General features: G+C 42.5%; 1 protein-coding gene, 1 non-coding gene and 1 pseudogene across 2 annotated transcripts; 1 reads left to right on the plus strand and 2 right to left on the minus strand.

Annotated features, from left to right (window-relative positions):
- The first annotated feature begins 1,513 nt into the window (after nt 1-1,513).
- On the plus strand, nt 1,514-1,586 carry trnar-acg (transfer RNA arginine (anticodon ACG)). Its single transcript has one exon. It is a non-coding gene; the product is annotated as a tRNA-Arg (tRNA).
- On the minus strand, nt 1,562-13,652 carry LOC109895243 (hepatic triacylglycerol lipase-like; annotated as a pseudogene).
- Nucleotides 12,507-28,000, minus strand: LOC109895381 (aquaporin-9). Its single transcript, XM_031830933.1, has 6 exons — nt 27,777-28,000; nt 26,254-26,380; nt 23,415-23,552; nt 23,065-23,183; nt 19,416-19,633; nt 12,507-15,120 (listed from the first exon to the last, which is right to left on the minus strand). The coding sequence occupies exons 1-6, from the start codon at nt 27,891-27,893 to the stop codon at nt 14,958-14,960; spliced, it is 882 nt and encodes a 293-aa protein (XP_031686793.1). The 5' UTR covers nt 27,894-28,000; the 3' UTR covers nt 12,507-14,957.

A 28,000-nucleotide genomic window follows, 5' to 3' on the forward strand; every position in this document is an offset into this window, starting at 1 on the left:
TGTCTTTCAAAGATAATTTGTAAAAATACAAATAACTTCACAGATCTTCATTTTAATGGGATTAAACACTGTTTCCCATGCGTGTTCAATGAACCATAAACAATTAATGAACATGCATATGTGGAACATCATTGAGACACTAACAGCTTACAGATGGTAGGCAATTAAGTAGTTTTGAAAACTTAGGACACTAAAGAGGCCTTTCTACTGACTCGGAAAAACACCAAAAGAAAGATGCCCAGGGTCCCTGCTCATCTGCGTGGGCACAAACCCACCTTTGCTGGACCAGACAGGACTGTCAAAAAGTGCTCTTCATTGACGAGTTGCGGTTTTGTCTCACCAGGGGTGATGGTCGGATATGCGTATATTGTCGAAGGAATGAGTGTTACACCGAGGCCTGTACTCTGGAGCGGGATGGAGGTGGAGGGTACGTCCTGGTCTGGGGCGGTGTGTCACAAGCATCATCAGACTGAGCTTGTCATTGCAGGCAATCTCAATGCTGTGTGTTACAAGGAAGACATCCTCCCCCCTCATTTGGTACCCTTCCTGCAGGCTCATCCTGACGTGACCCTCCAGCATGACAATGCCACCAGCCATACTGCTCGTTCTGTGTGTGATTTCCTGCAAGACAGGAATGTCAGTGTTCTGCCATGGCCAGCGAAGAACCCGCATCTCAATCCCATTGAGCACGTCTGGGACCTGTTGGATCGGAGGGTGAGGGCTAGGGCCATTCCCCCCAGAAATGTCCGGGAACTTGCATTTGCCTTGGTGGAAGAGTGGGGTAACATCTCACAGCAAGAACTGGCAAATCTGGTGCAGTCCATGAGGAGGAGATGCACTGAAGTTCTTAATGCAGCTGGTGGCCACACCAGATACTGACTGTTACTTTTGATTTTGACCCCCCTTTGTTCAGGGACACGTTATTCCATTTATGTTAGTCACATGTCTGTGGAACTTGTTCAGTTTATGTCTCAGTTGTTCAATCTTGGCATGTTCATAGAAATATTTATAAATGTTAAGTTTGTTACGCTTTATCGGCGAGGAGGGCCCTCACCGCTCGATCATGTTGTCAACCAAGGCAGCATAGTGCGTGTTCCAGAAACATTCAACATAACTTTTCCATGAAATATATGTTTGAATTTTCTAAGTCGTTTTCATTGGGAAGGCCGATTGTGCGTTTTCAACAAATAAAACAATCACTTTTGCAGGTGAAAACACTGAATCCTACTCATTACTCGACATACATAATTACGTCACTTTGTTTTGAGCGACTTTCGCCGTTGGCTTTGAACGGTGCTCACGCCCGGGAAGCAGTTCGATTCCAAAATTCACCCGGTGCCAAACACCCTAACCGGGCGCCTGGCCCAGATGATTTGAATCCCCTCAATGTCCGCAAATCTGATGCGCCTAATAACCATAATAACCAATCATATTACCGTCCGCTACCAAATATCCAGAATTGACCAATTAGAGCAGAGTTAGGGTGAATTTAGTATCGGGTGAATTTATTATTGGGCTTGTGGCGCAATGGATAACGCGTCTGACTACGGATCAGAAGATTCTAGGTTCGACTCCTGGCAAGCTCGTGCATTTTGTCTATGTCTGAGTGAGATTGGAAATGAGCGATATCTTTTCATTTGTGCTGAGTGTCTTTGCATACATGCGCCATTAATGTATACCTCATAACCCATCAAAAAAAGGAACTTTTTCAGGACCTTGTCTTTCAAGATAATTTGTAAAAATACAAATAACTTCACAGATCTTCATTTTAATGGGATTAAACACTGTTTCCCATGCGTGTTCAATGAACCATAAACAATTAATGAACATGCATATGTGGAACATCATTGAGACACTAACAGCTTACAGATGGTAGGCAATTAAGTAAGTTTTGAAAACTTAGGACACTAAAGAGGCCTTTCTACTGACTCGGAAAAAACAACCAAAAGAACAGATGCCAAGGGTCCCCTTCATCTGAAATGGGCACAAACCCCCCTTTGAGACCTGGTCATGCATATATTGACAGGACTGTCAAAAAGTGCTCTTCATTGACGAGTTTGCGGTTTTGTCTCACCATTCCCTGATGGTCGATATGCGTAAAAGTTATTGACCAAGGACTCATGTTCCAGAAAGCTCTTATGCAAAATGTTATTCCTGGTTTTGTACAGTACAGTACAATGCCATGAATTTAACATGTATTACTCTAGGCTCCTGCCTGTGCCAACTACACGCTTTCCTGCTTGTTAAGTTCTGACATTCTACAGTATTTCCTAAGTACATGGAAGAGTGGGTTTTGTCTGTAAGGGACATGGGACACCATTGTGTGCACTTACGTTTGTAGGGCATGTGAGAGCGGGTCTAGTGGTAGAGCTTCTTGCCGGCGACACTGCGCACCCTCCTGACGTTGTGGCCCAGTGTGTTGCATTTGTTCTTGCGGCAGTCCAGGCAGGTACCCTTCTCAAAGGCATTGTCATCACTGCATCTGTAGGCCAGGATCTGCTTGTCTTTGTTCAGAAGGGAGTCGATGAACAGGTAGACTGAACGCTCATGGGCACATTTCACTGTCTGCTCAAAATCTAGGAGAGAAAGAGTGGAAATGTGAGTGGAATTTTAAAAGGGGCAGGCAATAAGACTGTAACACATATGAATTGAGCATTCAAACTTTGGACTCAAATGTTTCCCTTTGTGATCAGGTCACTGCATCATTCTAGCCCTGGTTAAACGATCTGGGACTGAGGCTATTCAGAACTGTATCTGTTCCAGCCTTCAATCTTTTCCTCTCCTCAGAATACAGACTACACCTTAACAAGATCCTGATTATACTTTTTAGTTGGTCATTATTTGGGGATTGGTCATTATCACAAAAGCAGATGATGTCCTGTCACTTCTCTGGGTAAAAAGGCCTGTCTACCTCTTTATGTCTGTGAGCAGACTGATGTGAGACCTGTCTTCGGGCCTGCTTCTCCTGAGGAGTTCTCATCATAGCCTGGAGGCAGAATGCAGAGTGGACGGACAGGGCTGAGGGAGACGTATTTGGCTAATTAACTCATGAGGATGACAGATGCTTTAATGTGCTTCTGTCTTTCATGTAAGAAAAAAACCCGTTTTTGATTGAATCCCCTGAAATCCCACCACCACTTATTTCTGACTATTGGGAATTCTATTCATATTCAGCAGAGCAGCGTGAATATAAGATGAGGCACTGCTTTCACACGATACTGCTTTATTATTTTAGTTTGTGCCTCTCTGCAAGGTAAATGGTAATGGTTTACTTTGATCAAAAATAGCTCTTCTCCTTAATATACCCTACCAATACTTTTCTACATGCCAAATGACTCTCCCTTCCCCACTCCACCACTGTGACAGACTCACCATTGATTCCATGCAAGGCGATGTGTTCCATTAAGCTCTGGAAAGTGTGGCATCCTGGTTGGAAGTCACCCCCGTTGGGGTAGAAGTCAACATGTGCCACAGGCTGCTTGATTCCCACACTCAGCCCCATGCGTTCTTGAGTGTAGGTCTGTCTGATGCTGCCATGCCCTCAAACAGGGGACCTGCTGGATCCAGACCTGGACAAACAAACACAAAGGATTTCAGTCTTTTCACCAGAGTGCCATTAGACTTGGATACTTCTATAAGAATTGTACTCTAATGCATTATTTAGCCAGGAAATGGTGTGACAAAATATTTACAGAGAGTAGAAAGTCTCACCAGTGATTCGTCCAATCTTTCCAGGTCCTCCCAGGTAGCTTCCAGCAAATCCAGAGATGTGAGCACCAAGACTGTATCCAATCAGATGAACTTTCTCTGCAGGAAACTGGTAAAACTCCTGACACACAAAGATCACTATTTTAGTGTTGATGTGAAAAGGAGGTGATGTGGCATTATTGTCTTTTGTAGGAGACATATTATATCTCCTAAAGAGGTTGTCTTATCATTTCTGTCACACAAACAGTACTTTGCAATGACAGTCCTTGTTGAACACGCTGAACACTTTCCTGACTCTCACCTGCAGCCACTGTAGCAGGAATGTTACGTCCTTCCCCACTGCCCTAGTGTTCTGGGCTGCGTTAGGGTAGACTGGTCTTCAGAGCAGAAGCAAGAATGGGCACCTAGCTCTCCATCAGAGCGTTTATCTTGGAAAAGGAGAAATGGGTTTTAGTCTCATTTGTAGGGTTGCAAAGGGAGGGTATCTTACTGGAATCCTTCTACGTTTACCAGTAAACTCACAGAATTTTGGTAACTTTCAAGGTTTTTGGGGGGAATTTTATCAGATTACATCTAGTGGCCTTTTTGGGTACTCCAGATTATCACAGGTGTACATAATTATTTCTGTCCCTCTATGTGGCCTTATCACATGTCAAATATATCAACTAATCAAATAACATAGTTTTAAAATACAAACCTGTTAAACATTATCATACATTTAAACCATCAACTTAGTGAATACCATTGGTGTTTAATATGAGGATTTCAGCATGAAATATCATTTTATTTATGTTTTTACACGCTTTTATTTACTTAAATATGTCAATATGTATTTTGTCGCCAAACTGGTAGCAGTTGTGAAAAAATAAATAGTTTGAAGAGTTGTAGAGTTAATTGAAAAATAATGTCATTGCTGATTAGATGCTTTTTTCATTTTTTTATTTTTATTTTTTTATAATTCTTGGAACTCATGGATAATATGGACACAAATATAAAACATGTATTCTATATATGAATACATTTATAAAAGTTATTAATGTATAAATTACAAAAGTTACCATATATTACCTGTTCATTACCAAAATGATAGAAGATTCTGGTAACTTTGTAATTCACCTGTAGCTTTGCAACCCTACTCATTTGGCTCACGTTTTGTTGTAAGGGACCATAGCAAATCTATATAACTTCATTCCCCCCAACCCACTACAGTTTCCATCACATTTACCGGCCTGCATCTGAAGTGCAGAACAACAACTGAGTAAAATAAGGAGAACTGCCACCATATTATATCTGGCCCTCCACTGTATATCATTGGGGGCATCTACTGTCCATTTGTGATGTGTTTTACATAGGAGCCAATGGCCATGTTGTGTACGTGTCATCACTAGTTGAGCCAGGAGGAGTGGAGAGAACAGGCCGTACCGACCATCCGTGGGTGATAATAATGAGTGGATGACTGCTGTTGAAACCACAGGAGGTCTGAGTATGAGGTCTGAAAGCCTCCACCGTGCACCAGTCCTCCATGTCTTTAGCACCATCAGAGTAGAGCTTGAAGACTGTGCTGGTAATGTGAGGCATCTTCATTCTCAGGACAGGCTTCGGGTCCTCTACAAATGTTTAAAAAATACAAACATGGTCAATGCAGAGTAATAACAGAGGAAAAAAGGTCTAATGTTTTAGGATTTTATATTAATATTGATGTCGAGATTGTTGTTTAACTAAAACAACACTAACACAAATGAGCTAACACAACGTGCCATTGGAACACAGGAGTGATGGTTGCTGATAATGGGCCTCTGTACACCTATGTAGATATTCAATAAAAAATCTGCCGTTTCCAACTACAATAGTCATTTACAACATTAACAATGTCTACACTGTATTTCTGATCTATTTTATGTTATTTTAATGGTCGAAAAATGTGCTTTTCTTTCAAAAACAAGTACATTTCTAAGTGACTCCAAACTTTTTAACATAATGTACACTAAATCAAAATATATTGGTCACATACACATGTTTAGCAGATGTTATTGCAGGTGTAGAGAAATACTGGTACTTCTAGTTCTGACAGTGCAGCAATATCTAACAAGTAATATCTAACAATTTCACAACTCTAGATGACTAACATGGGTACTGTATTGATGCCATCGTGCGTCCATCTTGGCACTTCCTCACCACAGTAAAATAATATTTTGGAAGCTATATTCATATTTACATTCGTTTTTTGCCACATTCATTCTAATACAGACACCTTGATGCATACTTTGAAATTACATAATTTGACCTAAACAAAATAATCATAAATGAATTGTTTAGATTACTAATGTTACAATTCCCACAACAACAAAAAATACTTAAATACATGTAATTTTGTCCTTGAAACATGTAATTAAAATACTGTAGAATTCCATTAATTCCTATGGAGGACTGCTCCTACTGGGGAGTGTCAATATGGCCAACCGGTGGCTTCAAAGCCTCTCAATAGCCAATACACAGCATCAGCAATCCAGGGTTTGTATAAAGTTGAAGTCGGAAGTTTACATACACCTTAGCCAAATACATTTAAACTCAGTTTTTCACAATTCCTGACATTTAATCAGAGTAAAAATTCCCTGTCTTAGGTCAGTTAGGATCACACTTTATTTTACGAATGTGAAATGTCAGAATAATAGTAGAGAGAATGATTTATTTCAGCTTTTATTTCTTTCATCACATTCCCCGTGGTTAGAAGTTTACATACACTCAATTAGTATTTGGTAGCATTGCCTTGAAATTGTTTAACTTGGGTCAAACGTTTCAGGTAGCTTTCCACAACTTCCAACAATAAGTTGGGTGAATTTTGGCCCATTGCTCCTGACAGAGCTGGTGTAACTGAGTCAGGTTTGTAGGCCTCCTTGCTCGCACGCGCCTTTTCAGTTATGTCCACAAATTTTCTATAGGATTGAGGTCAGGGCTTTGTGATGGCCACTCCAATACCTTGACTTTGATGTCCTTAAGCCATTTTGCCACAACTTTAGAGTTTGCTTGGGGTCATTGTCCATTTGGAAGACCCATTTGCGACCAAGCTTTAACTTCCTGACTGATATCTTGAGATGTTGCTACAATATATCCACATAATTTTCCTATCCTCATGAGGAATTCTATTTTGTGATGTGCACAAGTCCTTCCTGCAGCAAAGCACCCCCACAACATGATGCTGCCACCCACGTGATTCACATTTGGGATGGTGTTCTTCGGCTTGCAAGCCTCCCCATTTTTCCTCCAAACATAACAATGGTCATTATGGCCAAACAGTTCTATTTTTGTTTCATCAGACCAGAGGACATTTCTCCAAAAAGTATGGTCTTTGTCCCCATGTGCAGTTGCAAACCGTAGTCTGGCTTTTTTTATGGCGGTTTTGGAGCAGTGGCTTCTTCCTTGCTGAGCGGCCTTTCAGGTTATGTTGACATACAACTCGTTTTTACTGTGGATATAGATACTTTTGTACCTGTTTCCTCCAGCATCTTCACACGGTTCTTTGCTGTTGTTCTGGGATTGATTTGCAATTTTTGCACCAAAGTACGTTCATCTCTAGGAGACAGAACGCATCTCCTTCCTGAGTGGTATGACGGTTGCGTGGTCCCATGGTGTTTATACACTGCTCAAAAAATAATGGGAACACTTAAACAACACAATGTAACTCCAAGTCAATCACACTTCTGTGAAATCAAACTGTCCACTTAGGAAGCAACACTGATTGACAATAAATTTCACATGCTGTTGTGCAAATGGAATAGACAACAGGTGGAAATTATAGGCAATTAGCAAGATACCCCCAATAAAGGAGTGGTTCTGCAGGTGGGGACCACAGACCACTTCTCAGTTCCTATGCTTCCTGGCTGATGTTTTGGTCACTTTTGAATGCTGGCGGTGCTTTCACTCTAGTGGTAGCATGAGATGGAGTCTACAACCCACACAAGTGGCTCAGGTAGTGCAGCTCATCCAGGATGGCACATCAATGAGAGCTGTGGCAAGAAGGTTTGCTGTGTCTGTCTGTAGTGTCCAGTGCATGGAGGCGATACCAGGAGACAGGCAAGTACATCAGGAGACGTGGAGGAGGCCGTAGGAGGGCAACAACCCAGCAGCAACCTTTGTACAAGGAAGAGCACTGCCAGAGCCCTGCAAAATGACCTCCAGCAGGCCACAAATGTGCTTGTGTCTGCTCAAACAGTCAGAAACAGACTCCATGAGGGTGGTATGAGGGCCCGACGTCCACAGGTGGGGGTTGTGCTTACAGCCCAATACCGTGCAGAACGTTTGGCATTTGCCAGAGAACACCAAGATTGGCAAATTCGCCACTGGTGCCCTGTGCTCTTCACAGATGAAAGCAGGTTCACACTAAGCACATGTAGCAAACGTGACAGAGTCTGGAGACGGCGTGGAGAACGTTCTGCTGCCTGCAACATCCTCCAGCATGACCGGTTTGGCGGTGGGTCAGTCATGGTGTGGGGTGGCATTTCTTTGGGGGGCCGCACAGCCCTCCATGTGCTCGCCAGAGGTAGCCTGACTGCCATTAGGTACCGAGATGAGATTCTCAGACCCCTTGTGAGACCTTATGCTGGTGCGGTTAGCCCTGGGTTCCTCCTAATGCAAGACAATGCTAGACCTCATGTGGCTGGAGTGGGTCAGCAGTTCCTGCAAGAGGAAGGCATTGATGCTATGGACTGGCCCGCCCGTTCCCCAGACCTGAATCCAATTGAGCACATCTGGGACATCATGTCTCGCTCCATCCACCAACGCCACGTTGCACCACAGACTGTCCAGGAGTTGGCGGATGCGTTAGTCCAGGTCTGGGAGGAGATCCCTCTGGAGACCATCCGCCACCTCATCAGGAGCATGCCCAGCCATTGTAGGTAGGTCATACAGGCACGTGGAGGCCACACACACTACTGAGCCGAATTTTGACTTGTTTTAAGGACATTACATCAAAGTTGGATCAGCCTGTAGTGTGGTTTTCCACAATCCAGACCTCCATGGGTTGATAAATTTGATATCCATTGATCATTTTTGTGTGATTTTGTTGTCAGCACATTCAACTATGTAAAGAAAAAAGTATTTAATAAGAATATTTCATTCATTCAGATCTAGGATGTGTTATTTTAGTGTTCCCTTTATTTTTATGAGCAGTGTACTTGCGTACTATTGTTTGTACAGATGAACATGGTACCTTCAGGTATTTGGAAATTGCTCCCAAGGCTGAACCAGACTTGTGGAGGTCTCCAATTTTCTATCTGAGGTCTGAGCTCACGTCTTTAGATTAGATGACTAGCGGCAGATCCCAAAGAGTTAAAGAAATGTTCTGTCATCTGTGATGTCAGCTGCAGGTAAACCTATGGTAAGAGAGAGAATGAACATTTTCTTTTTCAAACACAGGCAGTGCTTGTTTTTTGTTTGCTGTCACCTGACCCATGCCAACCTACAGTTTTACCACCTATAAAAGAGGGGAAGTGGACCCCTGTCCCCCTCACTGACCGTGACTACATACAGTCAGTCACCTGTCTGGTCAAGGATGCGCAGGTCTTTGTTCCCTGTTTTGTCAGCTCTGTGACCAACAGTACACTGAACCGTGGGATATAAAGTACAGTGGGGCAAAAAAGTATTTAGTCAGCCACCAATTGTGCAAGTTCTCCCACTTAAAAAGATGAGAGAGGCCTGTAATTTTCATCATAGGTACACTTCAACTTCAACTACTTCAACTATACAAAATGAGAAGAAACAAATCCAGAAAATCACATTGTAGGATTTTTTATGAATTTATTTGCAAATTATGGTGGAAAATAAGTATTTGGTCAATAACAAAAGTTTATCTCAATACTTTGTTATATACCCTTTGTTGGCAATGACAGAGGTCAAATGTTTTCTGTAAGTCTTCACAAGGTTTTCACACACTGTTGCTGGTATTTTGGCCCATTCCTCCATGCAGATCATCTCTAGAGCAGTGATGTTTTGGGGCTGTTGCTGGGCAACACAGACTTTTAACTACCTCCAAAGATTTTCTATGGGGGTTGAGATCTGGAGACTGGTTAGGCCACTCCAGGACCTTGAAATGCTTCTTACGAAGTCACTCCTTCGTTGCCCGGGCAGTGTGTTTGGGATTCAATGCCCTTGCTGATGGAAGGAGGTTTTCACTCAAAATCTCACGATACATGGCCCCATTCATTCTTTCCTTTACATGGATCAGTCGTCCTGGTCTCTTTGCAGAAAAACAGCTCCAAAGCATGATGTTTCCACCCCATGCTTCACAGTAGATATGGTGTTCTTTGGATGCAACTCAGCATTCTTTGTCCTCCAAACACGACGAGTTGAGTTTTTACCAAAAAGTTATATTTTGGTTTCATCTGACCATATGGCATTCTCCCAATCTTCTTCTGGATCATCCAAATGCTCTCTAGCAAACTTCAGACGGGCCTGGACATCTACTGGCTTAAGCAGGGGGACACGTCTGGCACTGCAGGATTTGAGTCCCTGGCTGCGTAGTGAGTTACTGATGGTAGGCTTTGTTACTTTGGTCCTAGCTCTCTGCAGGTCATTCACTAGGTCCCCCCAAGTGGTTCTGGGATTTTTGCTCACCGTTCTTGTGATCATTTTGACCCCACAGGGTGAGATCTTGCGTGGAGCCCCAGATCGAGGGAGATTATCAGTGGTCTTGTATGTCTTCCATTACCTAATAATTGCTCCCACAGTTGATTTCTTCAATTTTGTTTCTGGTGTCCTTTGACAGCTCTTTGGTCTTGGCCATAGTGGAGTTTGGAGTGTGACTGTTTGAGGTTGTGGACAGGTGTTTTTTATACTGATAACAAGTTCAAACAGGTGCCATTAATACAGGTAACGAGTGGAGGACAGAGGAGCCTCTCAAAGAAGAAGTTACAGGTCTGTGAGAGCCAGAAATCTTGCTTGTTTGTAGGTGACCAAATACTTATTTTCCACCATAATTTGCAAATAAATTCATTAAAAATCCTACAATGTGATTATCTGGATTTATTTCTTCTAATTTTGTCTGTTATAGTTGAAGTGTACCTATGATGAAAATTATAGGCCTCTCTCATCTTTTTTAAGTGGGAGAACTTGCACAATTGGTGGCTGACTAAATACTTTTTTGCCCCACTGTATGTGCATGCAAAGAGCAAACAACAAGCTGCACAAGATCTCACTACTGTAATGGTCCAGGTTACAAAGTGGCTCAGTGACTCGTGTTTCCATCTAAATGTGAAAAAACAGTTTGCATGTTCTTCACAAAGAGGGCAACAGATGCTACTGAGACAGATGTCTATGTGTCAGGGGAGAAGCTCCAGGTGGTATCTGATTTTAAGTACCTTGGCATCATACTTGATTCCAACCTCTCTTTTAAAAAGCATGTGAAAAATGTAATTCAAATAACCAAATTCAACCTAGCTCATTTCCGATTTATACGAAATTGTTTGACGACAGAGGTAGCAAAACTGTACTTCAAATCTATGATACTCCCCCACTTAACATACTGCTTGACTAGTTGGGCCCAAGCTTGCTGTACAACATTAAGACCTTTTCAGTCTGTCTACAAACAGGCTCTCAAAGTGCTTTATAGGAAGCAATAGCCACCATCACTGTTACATCCTCAGAAAGCAAGAGCTCCTGGGTTGGGAAAATCTTGTGCAATCCATCGACGCATGTCTTGTATTCAAGATCCTAAATGGCCTGGCTCCCCCTCCACTCAGTATTTTTGTTAAACAGAAAACCCAAACGTATGGCAGCAGATCCACAAGGTCTGCCATGAGAGGTGACTGTATAGTTCCCTTAAGGAAAAGCACCTTTAGTAAATCTGTTTTCTCTGTGAGAGCTTCCCATGTCTGAAATACACTGCCATCAGACACACATAACTGCACCACATATAACACTTTCACAAAATGCTTGAAGACATGGCTAAAGGTCAATCAGATTTGTGAACATGGTCCCTAGCTGTGTGTTGCCGACTTTCCATGTTGTCTGTTGGCTGTAGCTTGTGAGGTGTGGAAAACCCTTTGTTGCTTTTATGAATTTTGTCTTGCTGCTTTTTGTTCTATGTTGATCTGTCTGTATGCTACGTCTTGCTTGTCCTATGTTGCTCTGTCTGTATACTATGTCTTGTTTGTCCTATGTTTGTTTTTAATAACCTGCCCAGGGACTGCGGTTGAAAATTAGCCGGCTGGCTAAAACCGGCATTTTTACTGAAAAGTTGATTAATGTGCACTGTCCCTGTAAAAATAAAATAAACTCAAACTAAACTCAAACATGTATTTGTGATTTAAAGGGAGATGTATAGGTAGGGACTGATGCTGCCAGTTGAAACTGAATTTAAAGAGTTATTTTCTCTGTGAGTACAGTATGTGAGCTGGCATGATCCACTGTGAGTGTCCTAGTGCTCTGTCTGTTATTCACACATACAGTGAGATGAACTCTGCAGAGGGGAGGCAACAAACCAGGCCTAAAGAGATAGATAGAGAGAGAGAGAAATCATGCCTTATCTATTCTTCATGACATTACATAAGCATTTCCGATTACTGCCTTTTTAAAATGTTTTATTCACTCCACACTGGAGTGACTAAGTGGTTGTAGTCAGTGATCGTGACCGGTTTTCTGGCCTGTTATTTTTAGGATTGCATACACGGGTAATATTGAATACTACCAATGCACTTATTCCAGTGCTAGTGGACCACAGTGGTTACTTCCCTTAATCAGTAGACCATTAATCATGTGGATTGATTGATCAAGACATTAAGTAAGAAAGAAATACACATGAAATATGCATTTTTGTCAAATCTACATTACAGTTGTATAAATTACAAAATGACCTTCACAAACAAGTAACTTTTATCAAATAGCATCTGAGAAAAATTGTGTGAGGAAAAGTGCCTTTTATCTTTTCTTAAGCCAAGTGAAGCAACAAAAAAACAACAGCCATAAAACATTGTACTCCTCCAATGGTTGAATCTCAGGAGAATCAAGCTAGCATCATGTAGTTATCCAAAGGTTGAATCTCAGGAGAATCAAGCTAGCATCATGTAGTTATCCAAAGGTTGAATCTCAGGAGAATCAAGCTAGCATCATGTAGTTATCCAAAGGTTGAATCTCAGGAGAATCAAGCTAGCATCATGTAGTTATCCAAAGGTTGAATCTCAGGAGAATCAAGCTAGCATCATGTAGTCATCCAAAGGTTGAATCTCAGAAGAATCAAGCTAGCATCATGTAGTTATCCAAAGGTTGAATCTCAGGAGAATCAAGCTAGCATCATGCAGTTATCCAAAGGTTGAATCTCAGGAGAATCAAGCTAGCATCATGTAGTCATCCAAAGTACATGTAGCAATTGTTTTAAACAAAAAATGAACTACAATAAGAAACTACAGCAACTAAACCACTAAGTAATATAGAAAATAATTTCTAAAGAGCTTTATTATTCCTTACGAATTATATCTGGTTCAGTAGTAAGCCACATACAGGTTATAAAATGCTATGTGTTCCATTGGTGAGGGCTCTTCTGGGAATAGGGAACTAGTGTTCCTCTGCACACCCATGTTCCTCTGCACACCCATGTTCCTCTGCACACCCATGTTCCTCTGCACACCCATGTTCCTCTGTCCACCCATGTTCCTCTGTCCACCCATGTTCCTCTGTCCACCCATGTTCCTCTGCCCACCCATGTTCCTCTGCCCACCCATGTTCCTCTGCCCACCCATGTTCCTCTGCACACCCATGTTCCTCTGCACACCCATGTTCCTCTGCACACCCATGTTCCTCTGTCCACCCATGTTCCTCTGTCCACCCATGTTCCTCTGTCCACCCATGTTCCTCTGCCCATCCATGTTGCTCTGTCCACCCATGTTCCTCTGTCCACCCATGTTCCTCTGCCCATCCATGTTCCTCTGCCCATCCATGTTGCTCTGCCCACCCATGGCTAAATAACATCACTTGGTTCATTTGAGTGTTTTTGTCTGAGTTGAAGGGCTCTATTCTTGGAAGTTGCACTGATGTTATTATGTTATTGTCCAGTTCACTATAGGTCATAGTGTAGGAGTTCCTCAGTGGTTAAATCCTAGTCACATCATTGGAGGAATAACGTATTGATTACGATAAACAAACCATTTTTATACATTCCCATATGGCCATTAGCCAGTGGGGTAAACTATCTCTCATTGGACTCTTCATACAGTATTTTGTTTATTAAAACATGTCCAATGGTACTGTAGATACTAGGCTTCCCTACTCATGCTAGGTACTGTAGATACTAGGCTTCCCTACTCATGCTTCCATGAAAATGTGTGCACACGACAGCAGGAATGTTATGTAAGAGGAAATAAAAGTTAGATAAAAATAATTTAGAAGTGATGCCGTGTCACGATACACAGTTCTGTGCTCAACGAGAGAGAGAGTACAAACAGAACGGTGTGAGGCTCATTTCACACACATTAAGGCTGTTTTTTCTGCCCTCTAAAAATAAAAGCTAGGAAACAAGACTATAAGCTTTTCAAAGCACAAATACATAGATGTGTGTTAGCTATAGCACACATGCAGTGATGAGGCTGTGTGTTACAGCAGGCAGAGCGATTCACATAACTGTAACAAATAGATGGATGAAGTGAAGCAGAAGACGGAATACACTCCAGAGAGCATACCATTAAACTAGCTCAATGACAAAGAATATACACACTTCCTTCCTTCCATCACAGAAACTGTTACTGGCTATTTTCTATGTTGTTAATAACATTTACCATTAATCTGGTTAATAACATTTACCATTGCCTCTGCCTGAAAGAGAAAATATTGAGACGGTTTCAAACTTGGAAAATTCCTCCTGCAATGAAAAATATCCCTATACAAGGAATGCAATATAAATTCTTAAAAATCACTGTACTCAGGAACTATCCCCATAGTAGAATGCATAGGCTGAACACCTGATGATGATGTCATGGGCTAGTGAACATGCCTGAGATCTCAGCTTGTGATGTGAATTTAACATTACATGCTGTTTGTGTTTTTTATGTGTTGGCTCAACTGGCATTCTTTCAGCAGACCTGTCCATGAGAGTGCAGAGACTGAGACCTGACCTCAGGTCCCTTAGACAGAGGAAATGACTCTAGTGCAAGCGGAGAAGGTTGTGTCAAGTGTGGCCTCATTGAGGTGAATGTTTAGCCTGTTGAGGGTTAAAGGGGTAGGAAGCTGCCAAGCCTCAGTACCATTGGTGCTCATGGCCTCTTTGTCTAACTCAGGGTGACCATCTCATATTTGTCCTTGATGTTGTTCTCCCCCTGTTTCTCAGGCTCGGCATGGTGCAGCTCGATGAACAGGAAGTAAACGGCAGCTCCCACCACTCCTCCCACCATGGGCCCCACTACTGGGATCCACCACCAGCAGCCTCCAGCACTGCACAGACCAGATGAGATATAGATGCAGGGGTTTAGGAGTTTACATTTGACTTTGTAGTGAGTAAGTTAAAATAAAACATTTAATACCAAATACACTGAGTGTACAAAACATTAGGAAGACCTGCTTTATCCATGACATAGACTGACCAAGTGAATCCAAGTGAAAGCTATGATCCCTTATAATGTCACTTGTTAAATCCACTTCAATCAGTATAGATGAAGGGGAAGAGATAGGTTAAAGAAGGATTTTTAAGACCTTGAGAGAACATGGATTGTGTATGTGTGCCATTCAGAGGTTGAATGGGCAAGACAAAAGTTTTAAGTCTCTTTGAACAGGGTATGGTAGTAGGTGCCAGGCGCACCAGTTTGAGTGTGTCAAGAACTGCAACGCTGCTGGGTTTTTCATGCTCAAAAGTTTCCCGTGTGAATCAAGAATGGTCCACCACTTAAAGGACATCCAACCAAGTTGACACAACTGTGGGAAGCATTGTCGTCAACATGGGCAAGCATCCCTGTGGAACGCTTTCGACACCTTGTAGAGTCCATGCCCCAATGAATTGAGGCTGTTCTGAGAACCAAAGGGGGTGCAAACTCAGTAATGTTTTGCACACTATCTACAGGGTAAATAGTGGTCACCCGCGTTAAAGGGACAGTGCAGTCAAAAACATGATTTACCTGTTTATTTTATGATATCTCCACACTATGAGGTGTAAAAAACACTCATAGAAAAATATTATAATATTTGTAATATATATATATTATATATTACAAAAATATTATAATGCCCTTTAATTAAGAGTAAGAGGTTATTGAAAAAATACTTGGAGTTTCAGCCTGTTCAGGTGGGATGCAGTTTTTGGCCAACAGCATTAAATCATAATCTGATCTAATTATTCGGACCAATGACCAGTTGTCTTGTATTTGCATATGTATCCTCCTAATTTGAAGGAGTAAGCAGGGATGATCCTATCCACCAATCAGGGATGTGTATGAAAATATATTTAAATTTGTATCAACACCCCCACACAATCAGACATCCTAATCGATAGCAAAAGGAGGCTCAGGGTAATAAATGATAAAAATATATTTGTCGTTATTTTCATGTGATACAGTGATGATTTAAAAATACATTGAAAAAGATGGGGCTTTAAAGCGGCCCAGGAACGTGCCATGGTCTGGGGTACGCTACTGTACATTACACAGGTGGCACCAGCACCGGCTGGAGCGGAATCAGTGGAATGTATCAAATACATCAAACACACGGACCATTCCATTTGCTCCGTTCCAGCCATTATTATGTACCGTCCTCCCCTCAGCAGCCTCCACTGGTACATTGTGAGCAGATTCCACTACTACCTTTTGTTAATTTACACAGTAAGACTCCCTGGATAGGCTCTCTCTAATCTCCACCTCTCACTACTCCTCTACACTCTCTCACATCTTCGGGATCAGTGTTCCTTCCACGGGACGCTTGAGCTAATGTAGGCTAATGCTATTAGCATGAGGTTGTAAGTAATAGGAACATTTCCCAGGACATAGACATATCTGATATTGGCAGAAAGCTTAAATTCTTGTTAATCTTTGTTAGTCAAATTTACAGTAGCTATTACAGTGAAATAATACCATGCTATTGTTTGAGGAGTGTGTACAATTTTGAACATGAAAAGTTATTGATAAACAAATTAGGCACATTTGGGCAGTCTTGATTCAACATTATTAACAGAAATGCAATGGTTCATCAGATCAGTCTAAACGGTGCACATAAACTGCTGCCATCTAATGGCCAACATCTAAATTGCACCTGGGCTGGAATAATACATTATGGCCTTTCTCTTGCATTTCAAAGATGATGGTACAAAAAAAAAATACAAAAGAACGGTTGGCTTTTCTTTGTATTATCTTTTACAAGATCTATTGTGTTATAATCACCTATATTCCTTTCACTTTTCCACAAACTATATCCTTGCTTCAGGGCCTGAGCTACAGGTAGATTTGAGTATGTCATTTTAGGTGAAAATGTAAAAAAAGGGGCGGATCCTTAAGAGGTTTCGATCTGCCTGCTAATCTATTGATCCAACTATACATAAAGTTGATCTGTTCCCACTCCCCACCCATCTGTTTCTATTAATGCCTAATTCTAATTGTGCTTTACAGATTTGCCAGTTATCTTAATAGCAGGTAATAGTAAAAGCCTAACAATTTCCAATGACCCCCAGATCACCCCTCAAATTCCCACCTAAACAGCTCTTTGCTACTGTAGCCTACGTAGTACATGTCCTGATTCTGTCCTGAACTGAGCGCTTGATCACCTCAGGGCAACTCCTTGATAGAGATTAGCCTCCCTCTGCTAGTACTGACTATTTGGATCCTGTGGGTGAAAGGGACTGAATGACCAGCACTGACGTGACAAGGCCCAGGTAGGAAAACAGACAGTGTCTGAACAGGCTGTGTTTAGCTGCTAAACTACCAGGGGGTGGATGCAGACTACATGGCTGGTGGATTAGGGTGTGTAATCCATGGGCAGAGCCAGGGTGACTAACCACATCCCATGATCAGGCCTGATGACGGACAGACACACTGGGTCACACGATGACGTCTCGTAGACATGGCACCCTCTCAGCTCTTCCTACTGATGTCAAAGGAAAGTGTCACTGTACCTGGTCCTATTGCATTCAGTTTCCTTACAGAGATTCAGTGGATGGAATGTATGGTGGATGGAATGTACGCTATATATCCTACTATCACCCTTAAACATCTCTATCTTAACATCGTGATTACAGCTGTGTGTGCTGCTAAAACAGCTGAGATTTAAGGGAAGTACTTAAACCTATATTTCAAACGGGCAGATTACGTCAAATTTGACAGTGTGATGTAAATCTCAGGGCCGCAGGTTTATGTGCGCATTAGCGAGGACTAATCTTAAATGTATACGTATATGGATGATTTCATATAGACATAGGATCTTAATTTGAGTCAGCTTGCTACAGCAGGAAAGGAATCCTGCAGCAACAGGAAATTATAATTCATGGACATTTTTGTAGGGGTTCATACATTTTTCTTAAGGGAAAATCAAGTCTTTAATCTCAAAGTGGAAATTACACGTTTTTAATGTCCTGCATTGCAGGAGAGTTCTCCTATAACAGAGTGATCAAATAAAGATCCTACATCTGTATGCAGAACATCTGGTAAGATGTAGTGTGAACACGTTATAAAGAAGAGGGTCAAATACTGTACGTTAACGTTTCCCACCCCAGTAGGGGACCCCCAGCCATTGCACACAATTGTTCTATTCTAGCTCCAGCACTTCTGATTCAGTTTGTGATTTAATCGACCAGCCCATTCCGATGAATCAGGTGTACTGTGCTAGTGCTGGAATAGAACAAATATGTGCAATGGCGGGGCTCCCCAAAGTGCAGGTTGGGAAACTGTTGACTTTGGCCATTAGATCAGACAGCGCCCTCTTCTGAAGAGAAGTCTATAGTGCACTGGCAGAGAGGTCCCTCATATCCTTCACATTTATCTTATGTAACTCTTCTTTAGCCCAGCTCTCATTGTTGAATAACTGCTTGTGAATTGCTTCACCCAGCTTTCTCTAGGGACTATGGAAGTTTGCATGGCAAAGTACAGACATTGCAGCCGATGACCGCTTTGCTTATCTAGTGTAAATAAATACCCAAAGACCAGGGACAGCTTTGAGGAGTGATGGCAGAGAGAGGGAGTCTGCCTCTGACAGTAGGACACACAATGGTGCCATTTTTCTGTTATATGAAGCATGGAATATTTATGTGCGGAGAAATAATCTTACTCTGCCCGCTCACGTCTCCAAGCCTTTTTGAAAATGCAGGAGATACAAGAGGTTGCTGGAAATATTGATTGAGATTGTCAGAAGAGCAGAGATAGCGATAGAGCCGCATACTCCTGCTCTTCCTGAAGGAGAGAAGGAGGCCAGGCCACTGGTATTCACTCCCATGTTTCTCACACTGCGTGCCTAACTCCCAGCCACTGCTGGGGAGGAGGACTGAAAAGCAGCATAATGTGCCTGCAGCTCCGCTTGGCACGCTCAGATCAGAGAGGGGCTTCCCTGTCACACACACACATACTCTGTTTTTGTGTCTTCGTGAATCTTTCAATGTTCTACTGTAAAGTGATTTTTTAGGAGACGAAAGCTAATTTTCAATTTCAAAGGGTTTCCGGGCAAAAGGCATCTAACAATGTTACTGTACTTATGGAGGCCATCCAGCTCTCATTTGTGGGACTTGTCTTCTCTCTAGTATAAGCATTGTTGGAAATTACCGGAACACCTCCATGCCCCAACCGGCCACAGCAGTGAAGAGCCTTGGGCCCAGGTCTCTAGCAGGGTTGATGGGATAGCCACAGTTGAGTCCCATGGACACTCCGATGGCCATGATGATCAGGCCAATGCACAGTGGCTCCATCCCTTTAGGAGCTCCAATGTTCTTCCCATCAATAATGGCCAGAATGCACAGGATCAAGGCAGCTGTTCCTATTACCTGGAGACAAGGTATCAACCATGAGTTTGAGATAGCAATGATCAAAACAGAAAATTGACAGACATACAGATGTAGGATCTTAATTTGAACCAGTTTGCTACAGCAGGAAAATAATCCTGCAGCATCAGGAAATATGAATTATTGTGTAGATTATAATTAAAGGGATAGTTTGCTCAAATTACAAAATTACATATTGGTTTACTCAACCTGTAAGTAGTCTATGGACAAGGTATGACAGCAGTCCATGCTTTGGTTTAGATTCCCTGGCAGTGGCTGTCATTGTTTACAAGTGCTAACAGCCTAATTAAACATTGAATACACTGCAATACAATTTCCTGCTGTGCAGAAAAATTTACAGCAACAAAAGAGTGATCAAATTAAGATCCTACATCTGTATTCAGTATATTCATCACCGCTACAAAATGAACCATCTGTAGCTACTGCTCATGCTGTCACTGTGATGCTTCCACCAATATAGAAAAGACAGCCTCTCATAATAGCATAACAGTGGTATTCTTTGTAGCTTTTTATGTAATGGTAGATGATAATAGGAGTTGGATACCAGACAGTGACAGAGGGAGAATGGCTTGTTGTTATGGTCTGGGTTTTATAATGACTGTCTGTGGCCAGCAGGACTAATTTGCTGTGATGACCTGTGGCCGTCTATTCTTTTGCCTAAGCCTATAATGGGGCTTCCCCTTTCCCCTGGATGAAGGATAGATGAGGCAACTTTAAAGTCTTTTGAACAGTATCCATATGGTTAGATATTAGGAGCAAATGTTATCTTGGGATAAAAATAGTCAACAACTCAACAATTGCATTAATTACTGTTCATAGAGGGGAAAACAACTGCTTCAATGTTTGCTTCTATTAGCCAGTTAATGATTGTTTTCTGATTATATTTTGAGCCCCTACACACACACACACACACACACACACACACACAAACCCAACCACATAACCACACACATACACACACACACACACACACGCACACGCACATGCACACACACACACAAACCCAACCACATAACCACACACACACACATATACACACACACATATACACACACACAGACACACACACACACACACACACCAGGGTTGGGCTGAATTCGAATTGAAGGCAGTCAATTTAGGAAGTAAACTACAATTAAATAATTGAAAAAAATTGCATTTATTTTCAAAGACTTCTCAATAAACTGAAAAGTAAAGCTATTTAAATCAAAAGTTTTAAAAAATCCTTAATTTAATGTAAATTTCACTGCCTTCAATTCGAAACCAAACCTGTATGTGCACACTCAGCTCTTGGGTATTCAACACAGATGGTTGTTTTTGCTCAGCCAGTATTGTTCACAATATATATATGAGAGCAATAGCTGTTCCGGACGACTGTGTGATCATGCTCTCCGTTGCCCGATTTGAGTAAGAACTTTAAAACATTCACAAGGATTACCAGGATGCCTAGAGCATGAGCTGACCAGCTGGCAAGTGTCTTCACTGACATATTCAACCTCTCCCTGACACAGTCTGTAATACCTACATGTTTCAAGCAGCCCACCATAGTCCCTGTGTCCAAGAACGCCAAGGTAACCTGTAAATGACTATCACCCCATACCCCGTATCACATCTGTAGCCATGAAATGCTTAGAAATGCTGGTCATGGTTCAAATCAACAACATCATCCCAGACACCCTGGACTCACTCCAATTCGCATCCTGCCCCAACAGATCCACAGATGATGCAATCTCTATTGCATTCCACACTGCCCTCTCCAACCTGGACAAGAGGAACACCTATGTGAGAATGCTGTTCAATGACTCAGCTCAGCGTTCAACACCATAGTGCCCTCAAGCTCATCACTAAGCTAAGAACCCTGGGACTGAACACCTCCCTCTGAAACTGGATCCTGGACTTCCAGACGGCCAACCCTAGGTGGTGAGGGTAGGCAACAACACATCCGCCATGCTGACCCTCAACACGGGGGTCAGAGACCTATCAGGACCAGGACAACAAACTCTCCTTCAACGTCAGCAAGACTAAGGAGCAGATCATGGACTACAGGAAACAGAGGGCCGAGCATGCTCCCATTCACTTCGACGGGGCTGTAGTGGAGGGGGTCGAGACTTTCAAGTTCATCAGTGTCCATATCACTAAGGATCTATCATGGTCCACACACACCAACACAGTCGTGAAGAGGGCACGACAACTCCTCTTCCCCTTCAGGAGGCTGAAAAGATTTGGCATGGGCCCTCAGATCCCCCAAAAGTTCTACTGTTGCACCACTGAGAGCATCTTGACTGGCTGCATCACCGCTTGGTATGGCAACTGCTTGTCATCAAACCACAAGGCGGTACAGAGGGTAGTGCGTACGGCCCAGTAAATCACTGGGGCTAATCTTCCTGACATCCAGGACTTCTACTCCAGGCGGTGTCAGAAGAAGGCCCTGAAAAATGTCAAATATTCCAGACACCCAAGTCATAGACTGTTCTGTCTACTACTGCATGGCAAGCGGTACTGATGCACCAAGTCTGGAACCAACAGGACCCTGAACAGTTTCTACCCCCAAGCCACTAGACTGCTAAATAGTAAGTTAAACAGTTAACCAATTAGCTACCCAGACAATCTGCATTGACCTTTTTTGCACTAACCTTCTTTACTCATGACATCTGCTGCTGCTAATGTTTATTATATACCTTGTTGCTTAGTCACTTTATTCCTAGCTATATGTACATATCTGCCTCAATTACCTCATACCTATCGACTCGGTACTGGTACCCCGTGTACATAGCCAAGTTATCGTTACTCATTGTGTATTTATTATTACTTCTATTATGTGTTATTACTTTTCTATTATTTCTCTATTTTCTCTCTCTCTGCGTTGTTGGGAAGGGCCCGTAAGTAAGCATTTCACTCTTCGTCTACACCTGTTGGTTACGAACCATGTGACAGCTAACATTTGATTTGATTTGACACATACTGTTCACCATGTCTGCTTAGTTACTTACACTTCACATGACTGATCTAAATGCATTTGGGGGACCGAGGGGCGCAGTGCTCTAAGGCACTGTATCGCAGTGCTAGAGGCGTAACTACAGACCCGGGTTCAATCTTGGGCAGTATCACAACCGGCCGTGATCAGGAGTCCCATAGGGCGGTGCACAATTGGCCCAGCATCGTCCATGTTAGGGTTAGTTTGGCCGGGATAGGCCGTCATTGTAAATAAAAATGTGTTCTTAACTGATTTGCCTGGTTAAATACATTAATGCTCACGTGCACATTCATTTATATACATACTATTACACATGTACTGACATGTTGTAGCTCAGGGACTTCAAACATAAATCAGGGTGTGTCTGTGCGGCTCATATCATTCAGTAACAAAGAGTATTAGGATATGGTTAGATAACCATTGATGGTGCATCTCTCACCTGGTCTACGAATCCTCCAAGGACTGAGATGTGCTTGGCAGGGTAGGATGCCCATATATTAGCTGTGGCATTGATGCCAGTAACTTGCATAACTCCTCCTGTGTGTTCCATTAAGGCATCTATGGAAAAGAGAATAGTAGAATTAGCCATTGAGTTTTCCCAATAATGTTAGTGTTAGTAATAACCTATAATGTTCCCACTCCAATAATGATCAACACCTTTCCATTCAAATATCACCCTGGCTAAATGCTATGAATATGGGTTCCATTTAGAATCTCTGCATTAATGTGTATGATCATAATGATGATGATTATGATGATGGTGATGGACATGATGACAGTAACATCTACCATAATACAACCCATAGACAGCACAAGATCCAGCAAAGGCACCCAGGAACTGTGCTGCCACGTAGACAGGGAACTTCTTTATTGGCAGCTTGCCCAGGACCACCATGGCCAGGGAGACTGCTGGGTTCACATGGGCCCCTGGAACAAAGGTCAAAACTGGAATTCAAAACAAGGTTCAAGCTTTTGTAGGAAGTCTGAGATACAAATGCATGTAACCACTATCCTTATCTAGTGGATTCAGTCATAGACACAATTAATTACGGCACAACACTAGGCGGGGCCCAAGGTGGGGACTGAGGCTCTGGGTGACCTCAGCGGGGCAACACTGCTGGGGGTTTCAGAGCGCCCCAAACACTAATCCCCAGCCCTGTTCCCTTAGTGTGGCCACAACAGCCAGCTGAAACATCCGATCGGAATTGGGTCTGACATAATCTGCCTGAATCTGCTTAAGGCTCGCGCAAACTGCATGTCGTTGGAAGGACCCGGCCATGACACACCTCCGCTAACAAGGGTTCTGGTTTACTCTGCCTGTAAATTAGCATCGCCAACATAGGAGTGAAAAGGAGTGGGGGGAAACAGAAGTGTGTTGTGTTCCACTTGGAGAGGCTAGCCTGGCTGGGAAGGCTGGAGACCCATGCCCCAGTAAAGCTCATTAGTCCAATACCTGTGATCATCATCAGAGATGTCACCTAACAGCGTGAAGGCTTCTCATCCACACATGGGCCCCAGGGTTGAATGGCCCAATCATGCAGTAAAGGTTCCTATACTGTAGCCTACTACACACTCCATTCTTCCTGAATTCATTTTCGCTCAAGGAAGCTCCTCAATTAATGATTCATCCACATTCATCCAAACATGGCATAAATGTTGGCTTCCCAACACTCTGGTCTGATGTGTTGTAGCTGTAAACCAGGCATTGAGGATGAGGGGTGGTCATGAGTTGAGCTTTAGAGATACAGTACAAAGACTAAGCTCACACTCTGCCAACACTGGATTTTCTAAGATGAAAGCACATTGAGTATGGCTCATATAACACTCATATTAGCTCATATGCTACAGTGTTCATATTATCCCGGGGGTGGGCATTAAAAGCTCTAATCACGTCGTTGCTCTTTTATGTCCCAATTGTGATGGAAATTACCACGGAAATTTAAAATTACAACTCATCATCCCCCATTACGTAAAGCCTCGCTGAGACATAATGAAACCCTTGATTGCTGATTAAAAAGCGCTCTCCACCTTGCTCAGCAAGCTCATCTAAGGCAGCGTGACTTTTAAAAAGTAATTCCCCCTAATGTTATCCCTCTGTGCCATTATTGCTGCCGAAGCGAGAAGGAGAGGGCGATCCTTGCTTTAATCTCTATGGAATGTACCCAATAAAGTTCCCCTGGACATGAGGACACACAACTCCAGCCTTGTAAATCTAGCCGGCACACTTCATCCTCTGACACCAAGAAGCAGCCAGGCATTAGGAATGGGTAATCGAGCTATTACATATTTCTTCCATTTCCTCTGTGCCTCTCTCCCGGTTAGGGTAATACTAAATGGTACCCACGTTGAGTCCAGACTGCTATGGAATACTAAGATGATGTTCTCTGCATCATTTCGCCATGTTGCTGAGTCTCTAGTGATGACCTAGTAGGTCTCCACACTGCATTTCTGTTACTGTGTGTGGACTTTTCCCCAGGACACAAGTCAGAGAGTGTTAGTGATCCATGGCTGTACACTTTACTTTCTCTCCTGTGATCTACCTGACAATAGGGATGGACATCATCTCCTCCTTTCTCAAACAATGAACACGTGAACATGTGGATGTGAGGACATCCATGGAGCCATAACACACAGTTACCCAGACATGTGGGAAGTACATGTTGTCCTTTAAGAGTTTAGTACCTGAGAGCAAAGAGAGCCAAACATCCATGGCCAAAGTTCATGGCAAAGTAAAGCCTTTTCATCAAAGACAAACAACCATTGATGACCTTTGAGTCCTGCTCACATATTTTAACCCAAAACCCTTTTTAATATTAAGATCCTTTAATTTGTCAATTGCACAAAATTTGACTTCTGCTTTTAACCCCTCTGAGACACACATGAGCAGGTTTTTGGAGAGGTGCAGGAGGCTGCCACACTGGGCACCCAGGGAGCTGTTGTTGTGGGGGGTTAAGTGCCTTGCTCAAGGGAAACAGTACACTCTTAGAAGAAAAGGTGCTATCTAGAACCTTAAAGGGTTCTTCGGCTGTCCCCATAGGAGTATGCTTTAAATAGAATAAAGTAGAATAAAGTTCTACATGGAACCCAAAAGGGTTCTACCTGGAAACAAAATGGGTTTGCCTATTGGGACAGCTGAAGAAACCTTTTGGAACCTTTTTTTTTAATGAGTGTAGGCAATGGAATTTAGGATTTGATACCACCAACCCTCCTGATGCTGGCTTGCCTCTCTAACCGCTAGGATACGTGCCACCACTTTTGTAATTGGACAAGTTGTTTGTGGATAGAGGTGACTGAGTGCAAAGTATCATTCTTTCTCTCAGTGTTCATCTTGTGTTTTTTATAGTAATGACACTATACTACATCTGTCAGTATCTCAGTCTCTCCTTTTGTAGTTTCATGTTACAAACAAAATAGGATATAATGACATAAAAAGGCCTGATTTATAAAATGAGGTGCTGACCAACTGAAAAGTCTCAACACTAAACACACATGTTGTGTTGCATTTTCAATCATACTGCAAAATCAACTATTTGGGAAGTTAGAACAATGTATATTGGCTATGTGCCGAGTGGACTTTAGAAATGAATGTTGAGAATGCAAAGTTATGTAAAGGAGGCATGGTATTCACCTGAAACTCCCCCAGCTACGTAGACGGCCATCATCACCCCCAGAGTGAAGCCGATGTGGATGGTCAGGGGTTCTCCCAGAGCTCCCTTACTCAGCACCGTCTGGGCCACCGAGCCACATCCAAAGAGCTGGGACGGAGACAGAGACAAAAAAACACAAGCAAAAACATGTTGGCAGGAGGAAGTCGTTGTTTTTTCATTTCCAATTATGCACAAAAGACTAGTCCTCTTGTTCTACAGCCTTCATTTCTAATTAGATGGCCTTTTAGATCAGGGTGTTCCTCCTGAACTCTGTAAGAAGAATGCCATAGAAGATGTCCCATTTGAAGCATGGGAAATTATCATTCATCCTTTCATTGATTAATTAGAAGGAGAAGTAAATCAAAACAAAAGTGTTGAAAGAAGGATGCCGTCCAAAAATAGCTGTTTCTGTTGTGAGGAGTGGATTAGTCCATTGATGCTGTGCCGCTGACCTAGATGACCACTGACTCACTGAGCCCACTGAGACTGAGCCTCAGTAAGCCCAGCCACTGAGCTGTGCCACTTAGACAGACAGGACAGGACGGGGAGGTGAACCCAGAGGGGACAGGTGGAAGGCAAAGGACAGGTCAGATTATTAAGGACCCCTGTAGATTTTACCTCAGTAAAACAGTGTTTCCCTCCAAACTTGGTGATGGGGAAATGTGTGTGTTTTTACCGCAGTGATAATGCAGAGAGAGAGAAAGTATGTATGTCTGTTAAGGGGGAAAAGGAACAGTGAATTGGACCAGGTGGTCTATCTTATGCTAATGTCTTCTCTGTATTCAGTGTAATATAGATCTATTCTCATTCCATTTCAAATCACTGTATTAATTTACAAGTTGATTGCAATTGATAGGGGGGTATGCTTTAAAAGTGTATTAACTATTGATGCTGTCATATGATGATTTTCAGCCTACAAGCAACATATAAGGTAGCCTGGTTAATCAAATAATGAAGCTTTGCGGAAATATAAAGGTGTGCAGTATGCTACATAAATTGGGTCTATTCACAGATTAGATACATTCTAAAGAAACATGAATGTCAAATCACTGTGATGATCATACATCATATGGAATGGTGCATGGTGCATGGTGCATGGTGCATGGTGCATGGTGCATGGTGCATGGTGAATGGTGAATAGTGCATGTCAGTAAAGGTTTATTGTGTTTGATCATGTTTTTCTTTATGTCTGAAAATACCAAGCATCCCATTAATTCTCACCCTCCTATTCTCCACCTGTCAAACTTGCCATTACAACATTCTCTAGATGTGTTAATTATCTCCCAAGGAGTTTCTCAGACCAGAATTATGGATGAGCACATCAAAGAGAAGCCACATTATCAGGATATATTAGTCAGCACCTAAACATATCAAAACATGATATCCCTGTTGACAGATCAAGTCCCCTGAGAACAATTTGACACCTTATTACCATATTGTTGCAGCTTTAAAGCAGGCTATTAAATGACAGTCGGGTGATGAGGGAAAGTGTCAATGTACTTACTATTAATACGAATATCCCCAGAAATTCTGCCAGGAACTCTTTGATGATGTCCTTCCTCAGGGCACATTGCTCCTTCATTTTTCTTTTCCTCTCATGGTCCATATTTCCCGCGGACATCTGATGTCTCACTCTTGTCAGGACAGACAGTTGACGAGTAGTGTGAGCGTGAACATGAGCGTCTCTCCGGTAGTTCAGGATATAACCCCTCCTTCCCTTAGTAGCCT

Source organism: Oncorhynchus kisutch, linkage group LG8 (genome assembly GCF_002021735.2).
Source record: "Oncorhynchus kisutch isolate 150728-3 linkage group LG8, Okis_V2, whole genome shotgun sequence".
NCBI classification, from domain to species: Eukaryota; Metazoa; Chordata; class Actinopteri; order Salmoniformes; family Salmonidae; genus Oncorhynchus; species Oncorhynchus kisutch.